Genomic DNA, 20,282 nt, shown 5'->3' on the forward strand with positions numbered 1-20,282 from the left:
TTTTTTCTATAGAAGAATACATGTCTTATATGAAGAATATGGATATGGATGCCATTGTTAGTCTCAGTTGCCTGCTGCACAAAAAAAAGCTAATTTGGTCATCCATCCTGATGCCCTTCCTGAACTTTCTGACCCCCAGTTGGCTGAGCCTGCTAAGTCCAGCATGGGATGAGGATGCCCAGCCAGACCTCCAGATGGCATCTGCTGCTGTTACCATGCCTTTGACCTACTACTCAGCAATCCCAGTGCCAACCTCTTGCTCAACCCACATGTTGCCGGTCTGCTCCTTAACCCCTCATTGACCTATGGCATCAGTAATCATCCGTTGCAAGGTCACCATTCTGAGTTTTCACACCTTTGACAGAAGGCATCTGATTCTTTGTGCCAACCTATGAAGCCAACCTCAAGAGGAGGTTTCCTACCTTTTAGCTGGTCCTCAGAGGGGTTTCTCAGTAGCCATCAATCCTCCAGAGGAACTCCTCATTCCTAGCAGCCCACCAGAGAAGATCTTCCTTTGTGGCCCATCTCCAGGGGGGATCCTGCACTGGTCTCTTCTTCCTCTATTCTAAATATTACTGGCCTCCAGAGCAGTCCTGAGAATGTAGCATGCCTCAAGGTCATCCTGAGAGGTCTCTATCCAGACATTCTCCTGGTTACTCTCCTAAACTGCTTGTTTGGGGAATCAGCCTAAAGGTCTCCTACTTTTCTTCTGCACATACCCAAGGCTGCTTGGTTGACAAGCTCCCAGGCCACTTGCCCCTGAACCTTCAGACCTATTCCTACCCTGTAATCCTTGTCATGGAGGATAGACAACAACAGAGGCACATCCAGCCCAGAGAAAATGTTTATTTTAACAGAAATGGTGGTACACCATATGGCGTATCGTGTATGTTGTTTTAAGCATGCAGACTGGGTTTTTAATATTTTGGCAGAGGTCTATGTATATACTGTATGCTGTTGTGGGTTGGGTATTAACATTTACCGGTATATCATCAACCAAAAGAGAAAAAATGTTCCTCAAAACCTGTTGCACACCATTTCACACTGTTACAGCACAAAATATCGTTCCACCCAAGTAGTGGTGCACTATGCTTACAGAAAAAATATGCCCAACAAGCAATATAATGCACTGGAGGAGCTACTTTGACTTTAACAAAGTTAAAGTTGGACTGAAACAAGATGATCATACACACGACAGCCAACAGTTTGGACTAAAGAAACCTAGATACCAAAAGAGGTAAGCCAGATCTATTAATAGGCAGTGACAAGTTTCAACACTTGTGGATGGGAGGACAGTTTCTTGAGCAGCAGGAGAGGCACAGAAGATCACCAGGGTTGTGTTGTGAGGAAAATGGCAATCTCATCAAGTGTCTTCTGTCTAAATACTACCTATATTGTATGGAAAGTTTTTACTTGAAGCCTTATCCCAACAAAATGTCAATTTACAATGCAATTGAGAGTTAAATTGGTTGACGTGGGACTCCTACCAAGGTTTCTCCTTCGTCACCTGTCAGAGCCAGCTACCATGTGGCCCTCTAGAGCACTTAACTGTTACTCTGTTTCCAAGACCACCAGCTAAATTAAGGGCAGGGTGAAGCAGGGTTTGAGTCAGAATCGCAGCTTCGCAAACAAGTACTGCTTTGAGGGGTTTTTTTCAATGGTTTTTTTGGGGAAAATATTTTTCAAAGATTTCAACATGGTCTCTTCTCTGTGAAGCATTTTCTTTGACTGAAGGACTGGTGGGAACAGCAGATGCATCTGCACAATTACTTAAATGAGATGGGCGTAGTTCTGTCCAGGTAAAGAGTACTTCTACCTTTCTTTACTTGTAAAAGGCAAAAACAATGCATTGGGGGTTATTCATTTGTATTGAGTTAAGTTTCCTATAATGTTGCTGCATCTCTGTCTTGACATTGCAATCCTCTGTGTTTGTGTCACTGTGTTCATGCCAGAGTGAATAACAGCTGTAGAGTGGCCTCAAGAGAACCTGTCAACACATCCCAAACAGTGAGCAGCGTCTGTGACAAAGAGCTCAATAGAACTAACAGTGACCATTCTTCCATCAAACTGATTCAGAACAAAGGTAAAGGGTGTATTTTTACTACACTTTCTGGCTTACTGAATCATTGTAAACACAACTACAAACTTACTGCGCTCGTTGTATTTCTTCCACCTACGAGCAGCATGCGAGAAAGAAGAGTTGCAGCTGATACCTTCTCTTCCAGAGTCAGCCTGCATAGAGCGAGGATACATCACCCCACAGCAAGTGTACAACCTGCTGAATGCAGAGGATGGTCAACCTGCCCTATATGATCCATACTATATGCTTATCCTGGACTGTTGCAGCCCAGAAAGGTGGGTTACCCCATGGTGCTCTTTATACGCCACGTCAAATAGAGTCTAAATACAATATTGAATATTTGACACATTGAGGCAACACATTGAAACATAACCCATCCATAGCACAATCTGGCCTTAGAAGTGACTAGTTTTACATATGTCATCACTTAAAAACATCACAAAGATATAATGACTTGCATGAGTCTGCACAATGTTGTATTACATTGTTGTTAAAAAAACAAAGAGTTGATCATACTATGGATTACTACCTATGTTAAAACAACCAAGAACACATCAATGAGCATGTGCGTATATATGTGTGTGTGCATTTTATTATTCAATCTGTGTGTTAGGTACATGGACAGCCACATGGTAACAGCAAGGGCTGCTGTGACGGTGATCCACCCTGAGTTGGGCTGTCTAATTAGCTGTATAGAGTTGCAGAAGTACTCTATAATACTGCTGTACGCAGAGGAAGGATGCAGCCCAGGTCAGCAATCCACGTTCAAACTGCTAAGCATTAGCGTCTTAGCTTTCTATCAATCTATCAGTGTGTCTGATTATATAGAGTTTTTCTGTCTTTTCTTTATTTTAGTTGGCAGTATGAAGGCCAAGGTAGACTCCCCAGACCTTCAGCGCTGTTTCTTCCAGCTCAGTGGTTTAGGAATGGACCCTGTCATACTGCTGGGGGGATTCTCTGCCTTCTATACCCTCTACCCTTTCCTCTGCACACCCCATATGGTCCTGCTTGAACCTGAGCGCCACACTCTAACCATCTACCCCTCGGAGATCCTGGAAGGAGCCCTCTACCAGGGATCTGCCTCCCAGGCCTCTGACTACCGCATCATCAAGAATCTACAAATAACTCATGTGGTCAATGCAACTGCAAACAGCCCAGATGCTTTCCCCAACATTTTAAGCTACCTGAGGCTGCGTCTGAGTGATGACGCACAGCAGGACCTGGTGAAGGCACTACCACTTGCGTCCAGCTTCATAAACCAAGCGCTTAAAGCTGAGCCTGCAGGTCGTGTTTTGGTCCACTGTAGTATGGGCAGGAGTCGCAGCTCGGCATTAACACTTGCCTTCCTCATGGAGCATCGATGCTGGTCATTGCTTCATGCCCTGCGCTGGTTGAAGGAGAGGAGGGCATGCACAGCACCCAACATTAACTTCCTGCAACAGCTGCTGACCTACGAGGAGCTGCTGTTTGGGCGCAGACTCACCTCATTGGATGAAATCCGACGATGACTTTAATTTTAATGCGGTTCACAGTGAGAGAAAATGAAAAAAATATTGTTTTTTACAGTTACAAATGTGGAAACTAAGACTGTACAGTTTGATTTTTTTTGAACACTCAAAGTTTGGATTTCCCACACAAGTTTGACATGAAAAGTATTTCTTACTCTATGCCTATAAAAACAATATAAATATTTTATAATCATTGATTTCTTTGTTGATATTCTAGAGAACATTATACATAAATCAATGTATGTACCGGTATTACATTTCACATTAAACGGTTCCTGTTTTCAGTCATTTTATTCAACAAGGTTAAAACTCATATGCTGAGTCATCTGAGTCATAACTGAGCAGTTAAGAATTGCTGAAACTGAATGGAGGCTTCCAATTTTGTTTTTCCACAGCCATACAGTGTGTACTGTAGTATTTACATATTTGGGATTATTCTACTTTACATTTGTTGTGCCTGGCAACTACTACATATCACACTGACTTAACTGTTTCTCTTTCACACACACACACACACACACACTCAAAAATACTTAGGCCTAGCTCCACCCAGCTGAACTCAGAAGCACACAGGAGGAATTCCCTCCCTCCAGTCACAGTTTTTTTTTTTTTTTTGGTGGGAGGGAGGAATTTTCTGGAATGTGGCAGAAATATGAAGAGGAGTCTGCAGGTGAAAAAAGGGGAAGAAATTAGACTGTGTGGCCAAGTTAAGAAAACAACACCCTAAGAAAATCACCTGGAAATTATTCGACATGCATTAGCCTATTGCTTAAAACATTTTGTCAATGAATAAAGTGAAATTAAAAGGGGTGCAAGTCAGCATTGGACTGTAGAGGAAATTAAAACAACAAGCACAGTTAACTTTAACAGTTAAAGTTAACTACAACGTCCAATTGCATGCAACGAACCCCAAACACTCTTCTTCTATGTAGGTGTCAAAACGGGTCAAGTCAACCAGACACCTCCCCTAGAAATTTCACAGACGACAGCCCCCAAAAAAGTCTGTCGTAGTACGAGACTCTTTTGCATGTGAGGATCTGCACGTAGCATCCAGACTCCTAGAAATCCAGCCCTTTTACCACCAGATGGCCAGGAGCTCCCCGCATACGAACCATCAGACTCAGTGTTCATCTTCTCACCGCTGACTGCATCGGGGTCTCTGGCTTCCATCGGGGGGGAGAGACACGACGACAAGGGGGGACACACACACTTCTGCTCCAGGATGCTCTCACTAAGGTAACTGCGTACCTCAAATGAAATGTGGAAAACTTTTTTTTTGTTGTTGTTGTTGTTGCACTTTCAGATATTCTGTCCTAGCAACATGTACTTACGAACCAGAGTTTTACTTAAAAAAAAAAAAAGTTACGTTTGCAAGCAGCGACCATTTAGCATCTGATACTTTAGCTTAAACCCACCGTCCCTGTGTCCCATGAAAGTTAGCTAAAGCTAGCTCAACCTAAGCTAACCTTGGTGAAACTTAAAAGGCTTGTGTGGTGGTTGTCGACTGCAAGCAACGACTATGACGAGACGAAACGAAACGGATCAATAAAACACAAAATTCAGCTAGCCCAAGTCATACAGACAAGCAAGTTTAAGTTGTGCATGTGAAACTAGCGTCTGTGTTTGTGGCATTCCTGTGCAATGCAGCGTGGGATACTCTTCTTCTTCTCCTTCTCTACACATAATAACAACATGATATACACTGATTTTATTTAATTTAACTTCAGTGACGTTGTCTGCATGTACAGTAATGAGTAAGTTAAAAAAGCTACGAGGTAAACTACTGATGTTCATACGGATTAAGTCCTCTTCGGTTGAGTCTTAGCTAATGCAGAACTCATTTTAATAAACAAACAGCACAAGGTTGTCTTAACACACATGAACCCCCCCTCCACCTACAGTCAGTTTGTTAACAGGGGGTTATTAACGGGTTGTGCAGGTTAAAATCAGTTCAGACTCCATGGGGGAACTGTTACAAGTCTTCAATGAGCTTCCCCCCCCGGCGGGGAGGGGCGAAGACGTGGCAGTCCTCTTCCATCCACATCCTGTGTTATCTGACTCCTCAGACTTCACTCTCAGTAAAACTTAAAGAAGAAGGCATAGAAGCTACTAGAATAAACTGCAGACACAGGGGGTCTACTATTTATATACAACTGTATTGACAGAAAGGCATTATAATTGTGGATCTATTGGTTAACCCTGTTTGTGTGTGTTTATTTTTTTTTGTGATACATTTTTTTTTACACTTTTTTTATTTATTTTTTTATAATTTAACACACATCATCTATTGAAAAATAACCTCTGACTCCCAAGAGGAAAATACTCCCTAAATGGTCAGTATTTCTGCTGCTTTTGTTACTTTTCTCTCCCACGTTAAAATGCCACAAAGTAGCACTTTCAGCCCTGACCCCAGTCCTGGCAATCAAAGTAGGAAAGCAGAAGTAACAAGAAAACCTTAAAAAGGAAATGTAGATTTTTTATTTTTTTTATTTTTGCATAGTAGGACACTTTCATATATCCTCTTTGCCACATGTGGTTGAAATAAAACAAGTATATCCTTATGAAAAGCAGAACAGAGAGCTATGACATGTGTATAGTAATTATCAGAATAGTTTTCTATTATATGTTTAAACCAAATTCCTTCCAGTTGTCTGGCAGGTAATTGTTAAATGGGCCGCAAGCAATGACTACAATGTTTAATGCATGCATGTATGAATGCACAGTGGAGGACCACTCTCACTTCTGAGTTATAAGTGCTATACTAACAGCTTTAATCTTAGCATTGTAATTCTACATCTTTATAACAAGGGGGCACAGTAGATTTCTCCATGTCATTAAACTAATTACATACTCAGGTTGATCCAGGAAATCTTAGCAGCAGAGGCATATTTAGGGTATCAAGGACTTAATTGCACCTTAGATTCTGGAAAACAACAGTAGGAGTTGCGTATAATTTAAACTTTTATATGCTGTTTCAACTGACAGAAACGTAACTTTAATCTGAATCATTTTTGCTTTAATCTAATACACAAGGCTCTTTTAGATTCATTTTCCTTCTTCACTGCTGTCTGCTTCTGCCGTTTTGAATTTGTGCTTTTAAGGATTGCCCTGGTTGCAGTGTGAGAACCTGCCTGAGCCTGCTGTGTGCTTCCAGTGAAAGGAATTACTAATCTGCATCTCAGAAAAGTTCATGCCTTCAATTTTACTTTGCCAAGTTTTAGGTCTATGCTTGATTGTGCAGTGCCAGCTTGAAGCTGTATGTGAGTGTGAGTTGGTATCCCACTGAAGTCCAAACAGACCGAAAAGCTGTTGGAATTGTGGAATCTGTATCTCAGTTTGAGTTATATCTGCCCATCACCTTCCTCCAAGTCTATTTGCTTTGTCTTTGAAAGCATTTTCACTACAATTTGCTAAACAGGCATTTGGCAAGGATCAGATTTACTTTCGGTACCATTGTTTTGTTAAATGTCCAATATGTAAGATATCTACTGAATTAAATCATAAAATGACCTTACTATAAAATCAGACATTAAGAAAACATTGTATTTTGAAGTACTGGCTTCTCTGTCAGTCTAAGTTTCAATTCTGGTGCGGAATTGTTTGTTTTTACCAGAGAAGATAGGCGGTTTGAATGCACCACACACGGTTGTTGGACGCCCCTCGGTATGCCAGGCAAACGGCAAACCAACAGGTGATGCAGCGATGAACGCGAACTGCCTCTCAATTTCTCTAAAAAGCTTGATGCTGTAGAAAAGTGGAAAACTAAGATAAATTATTTATCTTTATCTGAGACAGATGCAGAGCTGGATGAAATACTGAATCGTCTGTGTCGCGTCATAGCAACCTGTGCGCATGTTGACTCTAGGGAGGAGGGGGCAAGAGGAGACAGCTCTTTTCAAAGTTTGGAATTTGGACTGCATTTCCCATATTAAAAGCTAGGTGTCAGAGTTCTATATTGCTCCTTTAAGTGTAGACATTTCTCAAATTTACCAACAAACTTTAATAACATTTTGAGAAGGTTAGAAAATTTGCCTAAAAAGGGTTTTAGTTTTTAATGCAGATCAGGCGAGCTGTGTGTTAATCCAGGACTTCTTAAAAGCACGATTCTCACATGAGTCTCCTGTGATTTATATTGGTATACGTTTTCTATATAAATCAAAAGTTTGATTCTTTTTTTAAAAGCACAAATCAATTTTGCCCATTTGCAAAGAATTTAGTACCTCACAAGTCCTCTTTATAGTTTCAGTGATGGTATATAAACATGTCTCTGTTCTCTTATAATTTCCGTCTGTCTGCCTCAAGTCCAGAGTAGTTATGACCGTGCCAACTCCAAAGCCAGACCGGACACAGTAACAATCACCACAGACTTATATTTGGATTTGTGTGGTGGCTGCAAAGCTGCACTTTTGAAAGAATTAACGCAATTCTCTTGAGTTTTTCAGGTCAAGCCTTTGACAACCCTTTTTTTTTTTTTCCCTCTAGCTCTACTTTCCACAAATAATGCCCCAGTTACTTTGGACAATCCACAGATCTGACTTACAGTCGCTTTCATGTCGAATTCTCATTCCTGTGGATTATCCTCAACCAGGTTTTCAAATCAGTTTAAGCAGCAAAAGAGGCAGTGAAGGAAAGCAACAATAATATTCATCTATGAGATTTAAAACAACGGGGAAACAAGACTTTGGATGAGAAGTTTAGCCTGGAATGTTTGATGTGGCTAACTGGGAGGTAGCTCAAGTAATCCAGATGGTAGATGTCAGACACTTCTGTACTCGTAAGAGATGTTGGAGCATGGCAGCCTCTAATTTGAAGTTGTGGCTTTGATGTGTCTGACATGAGAACCAGTTGTTCTGTCTGGTTACAATGTTCAAATTCACTTTCTTAAGAATATATTTCATGGTCTCCCTCTCTCCTCAGGATGGAGCTGCCATGTTGGTGTTTATTATTGCTGAGCTGCCTACAGTCGCTCTCTGCCCACGATGACTTCTTCACCTCCATAGGTAAAAATAAAAACATCAAGCAAAAAAACAGCACGCATGTTATAAATAATTGGTCCCATTGATGACTCACTGGTCATGTGTGTAATATAATGATCTGATTAGGTGAGTGATAACATTTGGGATTAATCACAAATATTATGTTTTCCTCAGGTCAGATGACAGATCTGTTATACACAGAAAAAGACCTTGTCATCTCTCTGAAGGACTACATCAAAGCAGAGGAGAACAAGCTTGAGCGGGTCAAACTGTGAGTCAATGGACACAGAGGGATACCTCTAGTTTAACACAGTGTGCATACAGTAAACTGAGTTCACGGTATTATACAAAAGGCATTCAAAACGGGAAGAAGAACTATTGTTCAGGAGTATTTCACCTGCAGTAAACACACGTTGCTGGTAGATTAAAATGTGAAGAGTGTTTCTAATCTGCTCTACCACTCTGTTTCACCATCTTTGTTCTAGGTGGGCTGATAAGTTGGAATCATTGTCAGCCACAGCCATTCAGGACCCTGAGGGCTTCTTGGGGCACCCTGTCAATGCCTTCAAACTAATGAAGAGGCTAAACACAGAGTGGGGGGATCTGGAGAGCCTTGTGCTCAGTGACACCACTGATGGTACGGATAAAGTGCACATTTATGTTGTTTTATGTGTTGGGTTTGCCAGATGCTACATGATGCTACAAATGTCCTTTTTGTAGGGTTATTAAATATGTCTGAAGCTTTGTGATTTCATGATAGTGATGCTTGTGGACTATATTGGGGTTTAAAACTTTTTGGGCCTCTTTTATCAACAGTGAATAAATTTCCTAGATTCTATCTTGTGAATAAAATGTAGAATGTGCTTTAGTAGGAAAGAAATCCACATTTATCAAAAATGTGCACACTGGTTGTTTGCACATTGGTGGGTGTTGATAAATCCCACATTTTCTTAAACAGCAGGCTCATGCATGTTCTGGGACATGCATTAGACATGCATGAGCCTCCCCGAAATAATGGCAAAGAGAGCAAAGAAAAGGAGCTTCATAGCAAACGAAAATGGAAGAAGGATGAGGTTGATTTAAAAAACAAAAACAAAACAGTACAAAAAAGTTAGTAACTCTCTGCAGTAAGTGAACAAAGTAAATTGGTTGTTCACTTAGTGGGGGATTTACTAACAAAAGTAAACATGCTGCATGGGAAAAGGTGTTAAGTGCTGTAAATTATGTTGGGCCAGAGGAGAAAACACAAAAGAAATCCAGAAGAAGATTGTTGATATATTAATAGTGCAAAAAAATATGCATCACGGCGGACAAGCGAGAAATAATCTGTGACTGAAGGATGACAGAATACCACACAACTTTCACCTTTGCACACTGTGTTTTCAGCATCAGATCGAATCAATCATTGACCCTCTCCTAACAGAGCAAGCCGGTCCGGTCCGGCATGCAGAACATTTGCTCCTTCTTAGTTTTTAGTTCCTTATTACTCACATTCTCCAAGCAGTCTCACTGACCATTCTTTTTCTGTTTTTAAAAATCCAATACAGAATAATTATTCCTTTTGTCTGTCCCTCTGTCTCAGGATTTATTTCCAACTTGACAATCCAGAGGCAGTACTTCCCCACAAATGAGGACCAGACTGGGGCTGCTAAAGCTCTCCTCCGGTTACAAGACACTTACAGACTGGATGCCAACACAATTTCTACAGGAGACTTACCTGGTAAAGTCCTCAAATCAGCGCATTCCACATCTACCTGTTCCAATGTGTGGGAAGTTTCCAATGTGTTTGTGATATATACAATATATATTTCTATATATCTGTACAAAATATAACTCATACCAATGTTCACTTTCTGTATCCTCTCCATACCAGGAGTGAAACACAAGAGCCATATGACAGTGGAGGACTGTTACGAGCTGGGGAAAATCGCCTACTCTGATGTGGATTACTACCACACAGAGCTGTGGATGGCCCAGGCCCTGAAGCAGCTTGACGAGGGAGAGGAGTCAACAGTGGACAAGGTGACACTGCTCGACTACCTCAGCTACTCCATCTACCAGCAGGGGGAGATAAAGCGAGCACTCGAGTTTACCAAGAAGCTGCTTGAGCTGGGTGAGTGCCTCCTTATTGTGATTCTGAAAGTGTAGTGGGAGATTTGATTTTTGCAATAATAAGTGATTTTGAAATTCTGAAATTGATACACATAATTTTGTATAAATGTTTTTCTTGTTTTGCTATTTTTTTTTTTATCCTTACATATGTCTTTGTGTGTTTCTGTATTTTTACAGTCTTATCTAATTAGAAAAAAGTACACTCTGATGCCTAAGTAAGAAGGAAACGCACATCCGTACCATTTATCACATTTATCAAAACTGGCAGGATTCAGTCAAAAGCTATTGCTTATTGGAGTCAACATTCAGTGCTGACGCTCAGGAAGAGGGCGATTCTCAGTGTGCAACCCAAAGCAGTCTAGTACCCAGGTTTTTAGTCTATGGTCTGGGTGGACCTCTGGGATAAATACATTTGTTTAAGTCTTAAAAAAAATGTATGAACTATTCCTACTGTTTGACCAAAACATCCTCATAATTACAAGTTTTACTTAGATCCTATGTGCTGTTTCTGTCCTGTTTATACATCTTGTTTCTAAGAGCTGGTTAAGGTCAGGCTGAATAAATATCATTTAATTCTATCAAGTTATTTTGATTCCAGGGGATCTGATATTCTTAGGGGAGATTTCTGCTGTCATCACTATTTTCCACTTTCATTTCTGATGTCTTCAATTTTCCCTGCTTCCAGACCCAGAGCACCAGCGCGCCAACGGCAACCTGAAGTACTTTGAGTTTCAGTTGGAGAAGCAGAAAAAGGCTGATGAGGAGTTGGCTAAAAAACAGAAGGATCCAGGGAACAAGGAAATTATAAAAAAGACAGAAAAGCCCAAAAAGAAGGTCTCCAATAAGCTGATCCCAGAGAGGAAGAAGTACGAGATGCTTTGTCGTGGTGAGGGCAACAGAATGGTAAGGATGACAAAGAGGAAAACACAGTTTCTAACAAAATAAAATGAAACGACAATTTCACATCTCATTGTTTTTCTTTTTGTTTAATCAGACTCCCCGCAGGCAGAGTCGACTTTTCTGTCGTTACTATGACAACAATCACAACCCCAAGTATGTGCTGTCACCTGCCAAACAGCAAGACGAGTGGGATCGCCCCTATATTGTCCGCTACCTTGACATCCTCTCTGACGAAGAAATCGAGAGGATCAAGCAACTGGCAAAGCCACGAGTAAGTGACTCTCAAGTGCTCCCATGGTGCCATATGTAGAATGTAATTCAATTCAATTCAATTCAAAAAACTTTATTTGTCCCTGGGGGGCAATGCGCTATATCTGTAATTTTAACATTCACTGTGATGCACTGTCAAGCCTGCTCAGTTTCTGGTGTGTGGTTTAGTTCATTGAGGGGGTCAAAGCTGTGAGGCTGGTTGATGTGATGCCGCTATTAATGCAAGCACGCAGACACACGCACCTTTTTATGTGTGTGCGTGTTGCTGTGTGTGGGTAAATCATGTCCCTGGCTTCACAGCTACGCAGGGCCACCATCTCCAACCCCATCACTGGAGTGCTGGAGACAGCTTCATACCGGATCAGCAAAAGGTAAGGCCTTAGTCAGGAGCTGCCAAGAAGAGACGATATAGGAGAGTTTTTCTCCTCCGTTTTCCCTGAAACACTCATCCCATTTCTCCTCTGTATCCCTGTTGGTCTGCATCACTACTTTTCTCTGCACTCGCAAAGATTAAAGGCTCCTGAGCTGAAGCACACGATTTATAAACAATTGTAGGATTTTATTATTTTAATTAAAGTATTATACTCCTTTTTAAAAAGTGGAGATAAGTCTCAGAGTTCCCAAAACATGTCTGTGAAGCTTCTTGTTATAAATCCACTCTGAGCCTGTATTTGATCATGCCTAGAAAGCTTTCTTTTTCAGCCCTGCTCAGAGCAGGCTGTTTGTGTGTCTGTAGCTTTAAATGCAAATGAGTAGAGTTTGACCACGCCCCTCTGGAAGGGCTTGGGTGGTATGGGATTTCTCGCTCCATGCCCTATTATTCATGGAAAGAAGGGAGACTCAGAGGGCAGAGCTAACTCCTAGCTGGTGGAGTATCACCCACCTGGGGGAGGAGTTACTGCCCTTTGTGATGTCACAGTGGGGGTTTGTAAACAGGCTAAGGACACATATTAGTGTTTGAAAAACATGGTAAAGTGTATTTTGCTAGTGTCATACAAATGTGAAATATCCTATTTTTTTCACTGGTGACAGAAATGAAAGAAACAATAAAGGCTATTCTGATACTGGGATGAAAAAAATGCTTCCTAAATGTATTTTAAAGATTTTATGAATATGTTTCTGCTCAGGAGTCTGCTAAGGAAAGGTAACACAAGAAGGTAGAGGTGGAGAAAAATGTGTTACCTTTTCTACTAGTTGATGTTAACATAGTTTCTTTTGGGATTCAGGGTGTGTATCACAGGCACATATTCATTCCCTACAATTCAGTTTGAGATTTAAAAATCTATTTCATGAATTGCTGTGTGAAACACTCTCTGGACCCTGCTTCTTAACAATATAATTGACAACTAGTGACCGACTCTGCCTCTCTTTTCTCTCCCTCTTTCCTTCTTTTGCTTTCCAAATGTCCTCGTGTGTGTGTGCGTGTGTGTGTGTGTGTGTGTGTGCGTGTGTCACATTCTGTCTTCCTTTAAATCTTCTCTTCCTCGACCTTGGTGTCCTTCTGCTGCGGAAAAACTACTGTAGTTAAGGCGAGCCACGGTGCATGACCCCCAAACTGGGAAACTTACAACGGCCCAATACAGAGTCTCCAAGAGGTAAGGGGTCACAGGTTATCAGGAGGGCCACCATGCCTTCCCCTCAGTCTCAATCCATCGCTTCAGCTTGATCTCTGCATCCTAAGTTAAACCCTGCATATGGTAAAAATCATGGAAAACATGAAAATGTTTAGCTAAACCTGGAAAACTACATGGAGGAGGTTTAAATTCAGTTGAACATAAAACTCAAACAGATTTCTCCCAGAACACCAGATTGAGTTTCAACAAAGTGGTCGTTTTTCAATGCTGCTGAATGATGTTTATTCTTTCAGTTCACCCAGTGATTTGCAATTTTCATGGATATGTGCAGATGTGACATGCTGTTTTTTTTTTCACCCGGCCACTCCTCTGAGATATGACATCAAGAGCACCAAATCTCTATTCCTCGTTGCGCTTTTTAGGAATGAGTCTGCGCCATGTCCTTACATGAGCTTATAACAGCGGCTGCAGTTCTTCTCTGCTTCTTTAACTTCCACGAGAGATCTAGAAACTTCCAAATCCTGAGTGTGATGTCACATGCTTAAACATACAGAAACTTGACTGCTTCATTATCAAAAACCACTATGAAGTGAAATATCTGTCTCACTTAGAAAGATTCGGTGTCTGTTTGTAAGTTAAACTTGAAACCTAACCTTTAAATAGCAGGCAAAGGAGGCCAACCAAAGAAAACTCCCACATTTCTTTGGTTTCAACTGTTCTTGGTAGTTAATGTTCGGGTGACGGCGCACATTGGTACAAGGGTGTGGCGACCCTCTGATGTTCTTGTGTGTGTACGTGATAGCCAGCTTGTATTTTGCTTGATAGACTGAACAGAGAGATGGACAGATGGTTCTCATCAGCTGAGTTTGAACCCTTTCTGAACCAGCTGTAAGAACAAAAAAAAAAATGTGTTGGCTCACATTTGGTCCAGCTTCCCTTCCAAATTTTAACTTACTATCAACAGAAAGTCATCTCACTGTCTCTCATGTACGTGCATGACTGAAGTAAAAAAGCAGAAATTCTCAGAAACAATTGAGCAAGACAGTGGAGCGGGGGAAGTACTCCCATAGGATTTAGACATAAGAAATCTCCTTAAATTTGAGGACGTGTCGAAAGCAACTCCTTTTTGTCTTTGTCTTTTGTATTGTTGGTAAATCCATTCAAAAAGTGTCTTTAGTTCTGTTGTGATATTATGGCTGCATTGACAGTTGTTGTTTTGTTGACATAGTATTTTGTAGCAGTGGTCAGATGTAAAGAAAAACAATTTTTCTGGCCGTTAGAGCTACAGCTGTCATGGTTTAAAAGTTCACAAGAAAGAGTTTATTTCCAATGCTCCGTCAGCTGCCTTTTTTTCTTTAGAGCACTTCTCGTCGACTGCAGTGTTGGAGTTAGTTTGAAGGGCAGGTGGTGTGAGGCCTGTTGAATCCATGGAAATATTTCGCTCGAGTCCAAAGTCAGACCCTTGTGCCAAATGTCCACGTTCCACAGTGCACACTTAGTACAACCCTGTACCCTTCAGCCGATTGGGGATTCTGAATCTCGGGCCACTCTTCTTCTCCTACATTGTACTAATACCTCTTCTTCCTTACCTTTATATTCTGTTAGTAATGCCAAACTTGACGTCTTCCTTTGGCTTTTTGTGTGTGCTTGTCTTTGCAAGTCTCAGCATGACTCTGCCGCCTGTTTCAGAAGAAGTCTTTGCTGACATCTAGTGGACAAAAGTGTGTCTCACTGGTATACTGTATAGCTTGTTGCTCATTTTTCCTCAATTGTTCTGCTCTCCTTCCTTTAATCCAGTGCTTGGCTCACTGGCTATGAAGATCCAATGATTGACAAGATCAACCAGAGAATTGAAGATCTCACAGGGCTGGAAATGGACACAGCAGAAGAGCTGCAGGTAAAGAGTTTTCTCACTGGTTTAATGTTACGGACATTTAATTGATTCTCCCTCATTCTCCTGATTGTTTGAAGAGATCACCTCACTGAATCATCATAGTGGGAAGAATAATGTATGTGGATGCATGTAGAAATAAATTCCAACAATCTCCTGCTTCTCAGAAAGCCTGTGTTAGTGTGTTCATTTTGTTCAGCTCTGAGACTTTAATTATGTATTTTTGTTGTCTTCAGGTTGCAAATTATGGCGTTGGAGGCCAATACGAGCCTCACTTTGACTTTGGAAGGGTAAGATCTTATGGGATTAACACTTAAATATCTGTGAATGTACAATGTGTTCCTGTATGAGAGACCATTTACATCTGATGTTACCTCTCTCCCACAGAAAGATGAACCAGATGCCTTTAAAGAGCTGGGCACTGGAAACCGCATAGCCACATGGCTCTTTTATGTGAGTTAACTCTCGCCTGAATACGCATTAAAACCAATCTTTTAAACTTCATTTTTTTTTATAACTGGGGCCATCTTTAGACATCCACTCAAATGCATATTTTGTGACGAGTCATTGTTCAAAAGAGTGTTATTATTACATTTCCTAAGATTGTGGGATGATCCGTCGGCGTAAGATTGATGCAGCAATAAAACGTGGCATCACTGGTTTTCATTCTTCAACCATTTCATGAATCATTAAGCCCAATCAAGTGTGGGATCAAGCTGAAACAAAACATATGAAAGTCAAAGTTAGTGTGAACTTTACCAATTTAAAAGCATCTAAATTTGAAAATAGTTATTTGATGTGACTGAAGAAATCTGTTCTGTGTTTAAACCTCACATGGCGGAGGTCTAAAAAAAAAAAAATGAACAAAACAGTAGCTCATCTGGTAAAGCATGAACCATTTAAGGGCACACTCGCACGCTTCACCCTTAAACACTAGTTCGTTTGACTAGTGTGAGTGCTCTGATCTGTGCTCACTTCCTTGGCCCTGGCACGGTTGGAAGAGGTGTGCTTTGGCACAGTACAGTTCATGCACAAGCACATGCACGAAATGTGGACAGCCTTCCATTATCTAGAAATCCCACCATGTGTTCCAGCTGTATCTGACTAAAATAACTCAAAATAAGGCACAAAGTCAGTAAAGTTGCAGCCTTGTTCTCTGAGTTGTTCTCCAACGTGGTGACGCAGAATCAACTGCACGTCTCTCCTTTTTTTTTTAAATATTTTATTTTGGGGGGGGCTTCTTTCTGCCTTTATTTTAGAGATATGGCTTTAGATAGAGGGGAATGACATGCGGGAAAGGAGCCACAGGTCGGATTCGAACATGGGCGGTCCGCATGGAGGCCTAGAGCATCCGTACATGGGGCACGCGGGCTAACCACTATGCTACCTGCGCCCCTACTTTTCTTTTTTTTTCTTTTTTGAGTCGTCTGTCTCGTAAACTAAGCATGGGGAGGGGGGACAATCATGTTTCAGCAAGGTACAGGACAACTGGGCCTAGTGTTAGTGAGCCCCCTTCTGTCTACCCTGAACCATACCTCTTTGTGTTAAACTGTCACTCTCCAATAGAGACAAAGCAAGCACAAAAAAAATCATGTAAAAAAAGTAGCCCAAAAAATGAACAGAAAGCTGGCACTCTCAGCTAAAAGTGGGAGTTCACTTATTATCTTTGAATGCCAGTAATGCTTGCTGCTTGCTTTGTGCTCGTCATAACGTTGTGCCAGTGAACTCTGTCACTCCATGCAGGGAGGAGTACAATTCAGTCCCTGTGGTTAATGGAGCTACTTTTAAACTGAGCCGCCAAAGAATTAGGTGAATGGAGCTCCTCATTTACTTTCATCCTTGGTTTTGCACAGACACACCCTGGTATTACAAACCAAGGACTATTGGCCATTCATGATTTTGGACTTTTTTTTCCCCCTTCTTTTCCTGAGGTTATGTTTCTGGGCTTTTACATTTAATTTTACATTTTCAAATTTAAATTTTTGGGCTTTTTGCCTTTATTGGAGGGATAGGACCGTGGATAGAGTTGGAAATCAGGGAGACAAAGAGTGGGGATTGACATGCGAGAAAGGCCACAGAGGTTGGATTTGAACCCGGGCCGCCTGCCTGGAGGACTACAGCCTCTGTACATGGGGCGTGCACCACCAGTGCCCCGTTCATTTGACAGGACAGCTGAAGATGGATAGGAAACATGGCAACAGAAACTAGGGGATAACATGCATTGAAAAAGCAGCAGGACCGGCAGTCAAACCTGCAACCAGTATGATGAAGACTGTAGCCTCTCTACATAAAAGGGGCACCTCTCTCCCAACTGAGCTAAACTGGCACCCCAGCCTTTGTTATACCAGTCTGCAGAAATCTTAGCTTTTTTTTTTAAAGTAACCTCTCTGTTAAAACAGCATCTGCTTTCCTGATAGAAGAAGAAGGACATTATTAAGTTCAATCAATGACCATTTGATATGACATACAAAGACTGACCTTTCTTTGCCTCTCTGTCTGTTGCTGTAGATGAGTGATGTGTCAGCTGGCGGAGCCACAGTATTCCCAGATGTTGGGGCAGCAGTGTGGCCACAAAAGGTAACTGTTTGAAACATTACTGATGACTGTTTAACCGAATTGGTTTTATTGCATATAATTCTAAATGCTGTAATGAACTCCTGGTTGTTTTTGTTTTAGGCATAGAAGTAGAAACTAAAAATATTCATTAACAGCTCAATAAAATGTGTTGTTGCCTCTTGGTGCTTGGTGAGTAAGTTGGCACATTCAATACACAAACAAAACAATCCTCTAATGAGGAACATTTCTCTTGGAGCACTATGTACATAATTACTACATTTTTTTTATTCCTGTCATAGACAGAAAGTTTCCTCAGACAATACAAGACAATATACTTTTTCAGGCTCTTTCTTGATGGATTAATTTACAAAACTGATGTAGACTTTCTCGGATTTCTCATTTTTCATGGAGAGTTTGCAGCACTGTTAACCTCTGTTGCTGTTGTGTGTGTTTGTGTGTTTCAGGGTACTGCAGTGTTCTGGTACAATTTGTTCGCCAGTGGGGAGGGAGACTACAGCACCCGGCATGCAGCGTGTCCAGTGTTGGTTGGCAACAAGTGGGGTGAGCTTCTGTTTTGTCTGATTCCTTATAAAAGCATCCTGAGTAGAAGTGCAGAGTATTTACTGGGGAAGGATGTTGATTTTAAAGAAATTGAATGGAGCGCATGTTGGCCTAATGATTAGGTCCTGCATCTCATGTACAGAGGCTGTAGTCCTCAAGCAGCCCAGGTTCCCTGATTTCATACTATATTCACTGCCCTAGCCCAAAAATCAATCTAAAAAAAAAAAATGTAATAACCCAGAGTAATTAAAAAGATTCTAACAAGAAAAGTAAACATCTGAACTGAATAATACACAATTAAAGGTCTATTTTACAGTTGTATTACCCTTAATTTCATCTGTTCTGTTTTTAGTATCAAACAAATGGATCCATGAACGAGGCCAGGAATGGCGGCGACCTTGTGGCATAAATGAAACTGACTGATGGGAAATAGGAAGCCTGTTCATCAACTTCCCTGCTCCCCTCTCACCTTCCTTGTGAACCACCCAGGACCACAGAGCACTGCTGCACACAGATGATGGATACAGACACACGGGGTTCAAATGGCTCTCTCCCACTCCACAAAGTGGTGCTGTGTTTCCCTTCGGCTGTTACACTCAAAGATCACATATCGTTATGGTTGATGATAAGCCCCTGGACAGTATTAGCATTGCTGTGACATATAAGGTGTTTTTTTTTTTTTTAGTTTGTTGGATGGTTTCGAGATACACTCAGTGTGTCCCGTGTAAAGTCATGTGTCCTTTTTGCACTCTGTATGAACTCCAGCTCTGTGGTGACGTTATCCCTCAGTATTGTCTGTAGGGACCAGCCTCCTCCCTGTCTGCTTACCTTAAAGGTACAGTTTCCGTTTTTTAAGGGGCCTCTTCATTACTACAACAGAGCACATTGGCTTGTTGAATTTGAGAACGTTTAAGGATTTTTTTTCTTCACATTTCAGATCATAGCTTATTAATAATAATATTCACCAATTTCAAAACAAATTCAACTGTCCTATTTTCTAAAGGGCCTTTTTTTTTATATATCTTTACAAAAGGTTTAGGTCAGATTCTTTGTATTTTTTTCTTTCTGTATTTTCATGAGGTATTCTTCTGTTTTAAAAATAACTTAAATTCAAAAACAAAAGTGGTGCTCTGTTGAAAGAATGAAAAGGCTCACAGCACATGAATTGGCAAGTCTCCCCCCACAGTCCAGGAAAGTGTCTATCACTTTTAGACCTGTAAATTACTGATGCATTGCTAAGTCTTCCTGTGACTAGCACATATTCATAAATCACTTTGCTTATTTCTCAGCCCTGATGCCAGAGTGTTATTTAAACTTAAAACGTGTCATTGACATGACTTAAAACATGACATTTTGCAAAACATTTTTATCCTTAATCAAGCAAAGTACACAAATGCATGGGCACACATACACCTTGAGACAGACACCAGCACATAAATCTGTTTTGCATAGAACTTTATGTTTTCTTTTTACAGTTTATATCTGTTCATCTTGATTGTCCAAGTCTTTTTAGAGACTTAAAAAGAAGACACTAAATATTTTAAGCAAGAAGAGCAACTAAGGAAAGAACAGTACATGGACATTAAGTATTTGAGGGGTGATGGGACACACATCACGTTGTACCCTTTTTTTTTTTAGAAGAAAATGATTGAGGTGGGATATGTGGGGTGGCTAGTGTTTTTAAGTCAAAGAATATATGGGTTTTTCCAAGGAAGACACGTTTTATTTATATGTCCCAAGCAAACTGTGTGTTGTTTTATGAATGAAAGTCTGAAATTGTGTTGTTTTTTTTTACAATAAAGGCTTTTTTTATTGATCAATGAAGTGTGCTGCTGCAGTTCGTGTGCGCGTGCA

General features: G+C 40.9%; 2 protein-coding genes across 3 annotated transcripts; both read left to right on the plus strand.

The window, feature by feature from the left end:
* Positions 1–820: 820 nt before the first annotated feature.
* LOC109990811 (serine/threonine/tyrosine-interacting-like protein 1) lies at positions 821–4,006 on the plus strand. The gene is made up of 5 exons (XM_065959595.1): positions 821–1,799; positions 1,953–2,083; positions 2,184–2,355; positions 2,694–2,830; positions 2,936–4,006. The coding sequence occupies exons 1-5, from the start codon at positions 1,753–1,755 to the stop codon at positions 3,586–3,588; spliced, it is 1,140 nt and encodes a 379-aa protein (XP_065815667.1). The 5' UTR covers positions 821–1,752; the 3' UTR covers positions 3,589–4,006.
* A 565-nt stretch (positions 4,007–4,571) lies between these two features.
* On the plus strand, positions 4,572–20,248 carry p4ha1b (prolyl 4-hydroxylase, alpha polypeptide I b). 2 transcript variants are annotated; one of them, XM_020643067.3, is made up of 15 exons: positions 4,572–4,824; positions 8,506–8,588; positions 8,739–8,835; positions 9,050–9,201; positions 10,147–10,284; positions 10,438–10,677; positions 11,362–11,579; positions 11,671–11,847; positions 13,371–13,441; positions 15,218–15,317; positions 15,548–15,601; positions 15,699–15,764; positions 17,820–17,888; positions 18,332–18,428; positions 18,781–20,248. In XM_020643067.3, the coding sequence occupies exons 1-15, from the start codon at positions 4,811–4,813 to the stop codon at positions 18,849–18,851; spliced, it is 1,647 nt and encodes a 548-aa protein (XP_020498723.1). In that variant the 5' UTR covers positions 4,572–4,810; the 3' UTR covers positions 18,852–20,248. The 2 variants fall into 2 exon arrangements, with proteins under 2 accessions (XP_020498723.1, XP_020498722.1); XM_020643066.3 differs by lacking the exon at positions 13,371–13,441 and adding an exon at positions 12,147–12,217 and having other exon boundaries at positions 4,576–4,824.
* The last annotated feature ends 34 nt before the right edge of the window (positions 20,249–20,282 follow it).

Source organism: Labrus bergylta, chromosome 10 (genome assembly GCF_963930695.1).
Source record: "Labrus bergylta chromosome 10, fLabBer1.1, whole genome shotgun sequence".
In the NCBI taxonomy this organism is placed as follows: domain Eukaryota; kingdom Metazoa; phylum Chordata; class Actinopteri; order Labriformes; family Labridae; genus Labrus; species Labrus bergylta.

What these genes read in the sequence shown, in the direction of transcription:
- LOC109990811 (XM_065959595.1), top strand. Translation starts at nt 1,753, where the DNA reads ATGCATCTGCACAATTACTTAAATGAGATGGGCGTAGTTCTGTCCAG. An exon ending in CAAACTGATTCAGAACAAAG is followed by an intron (nt 2,084 to 2,183) that starts GTAAAGGGTGTA and finishes ACCTACGAGCAG; the next exon opens with CATGCGAGAAAGAAGAGTTG. An exon ending in GACTGTTGCAGCCCAGAAAG is followed by an intron (nt 2,356 to 2,693) that starts GTGGGTTACCCC and finishes TCTGTGTGTTAG; the next exon opens with GTACATGGACAGCCACATGG.
- p4ha1b (XM_020643067.3), top strand. An exon ending in TGACTTCTTCACCTCCATAG is followed by an intron (nt 8,589 to 8,738) that starts GTAAAAATAAAA and finishes TGTTTTCCTCAG; the next exon opens with GTCAGATGACAGATCTGTTA. An exon ending in GTTGGTTGGCAACAAGTGGG is followed by an intron (nt 18,429 to 18,780) that starts GTGAGCTTCTGT and finishes TTCTGTTTTTAG; the next exon opens with TATCAAACAAATGGATCCAT.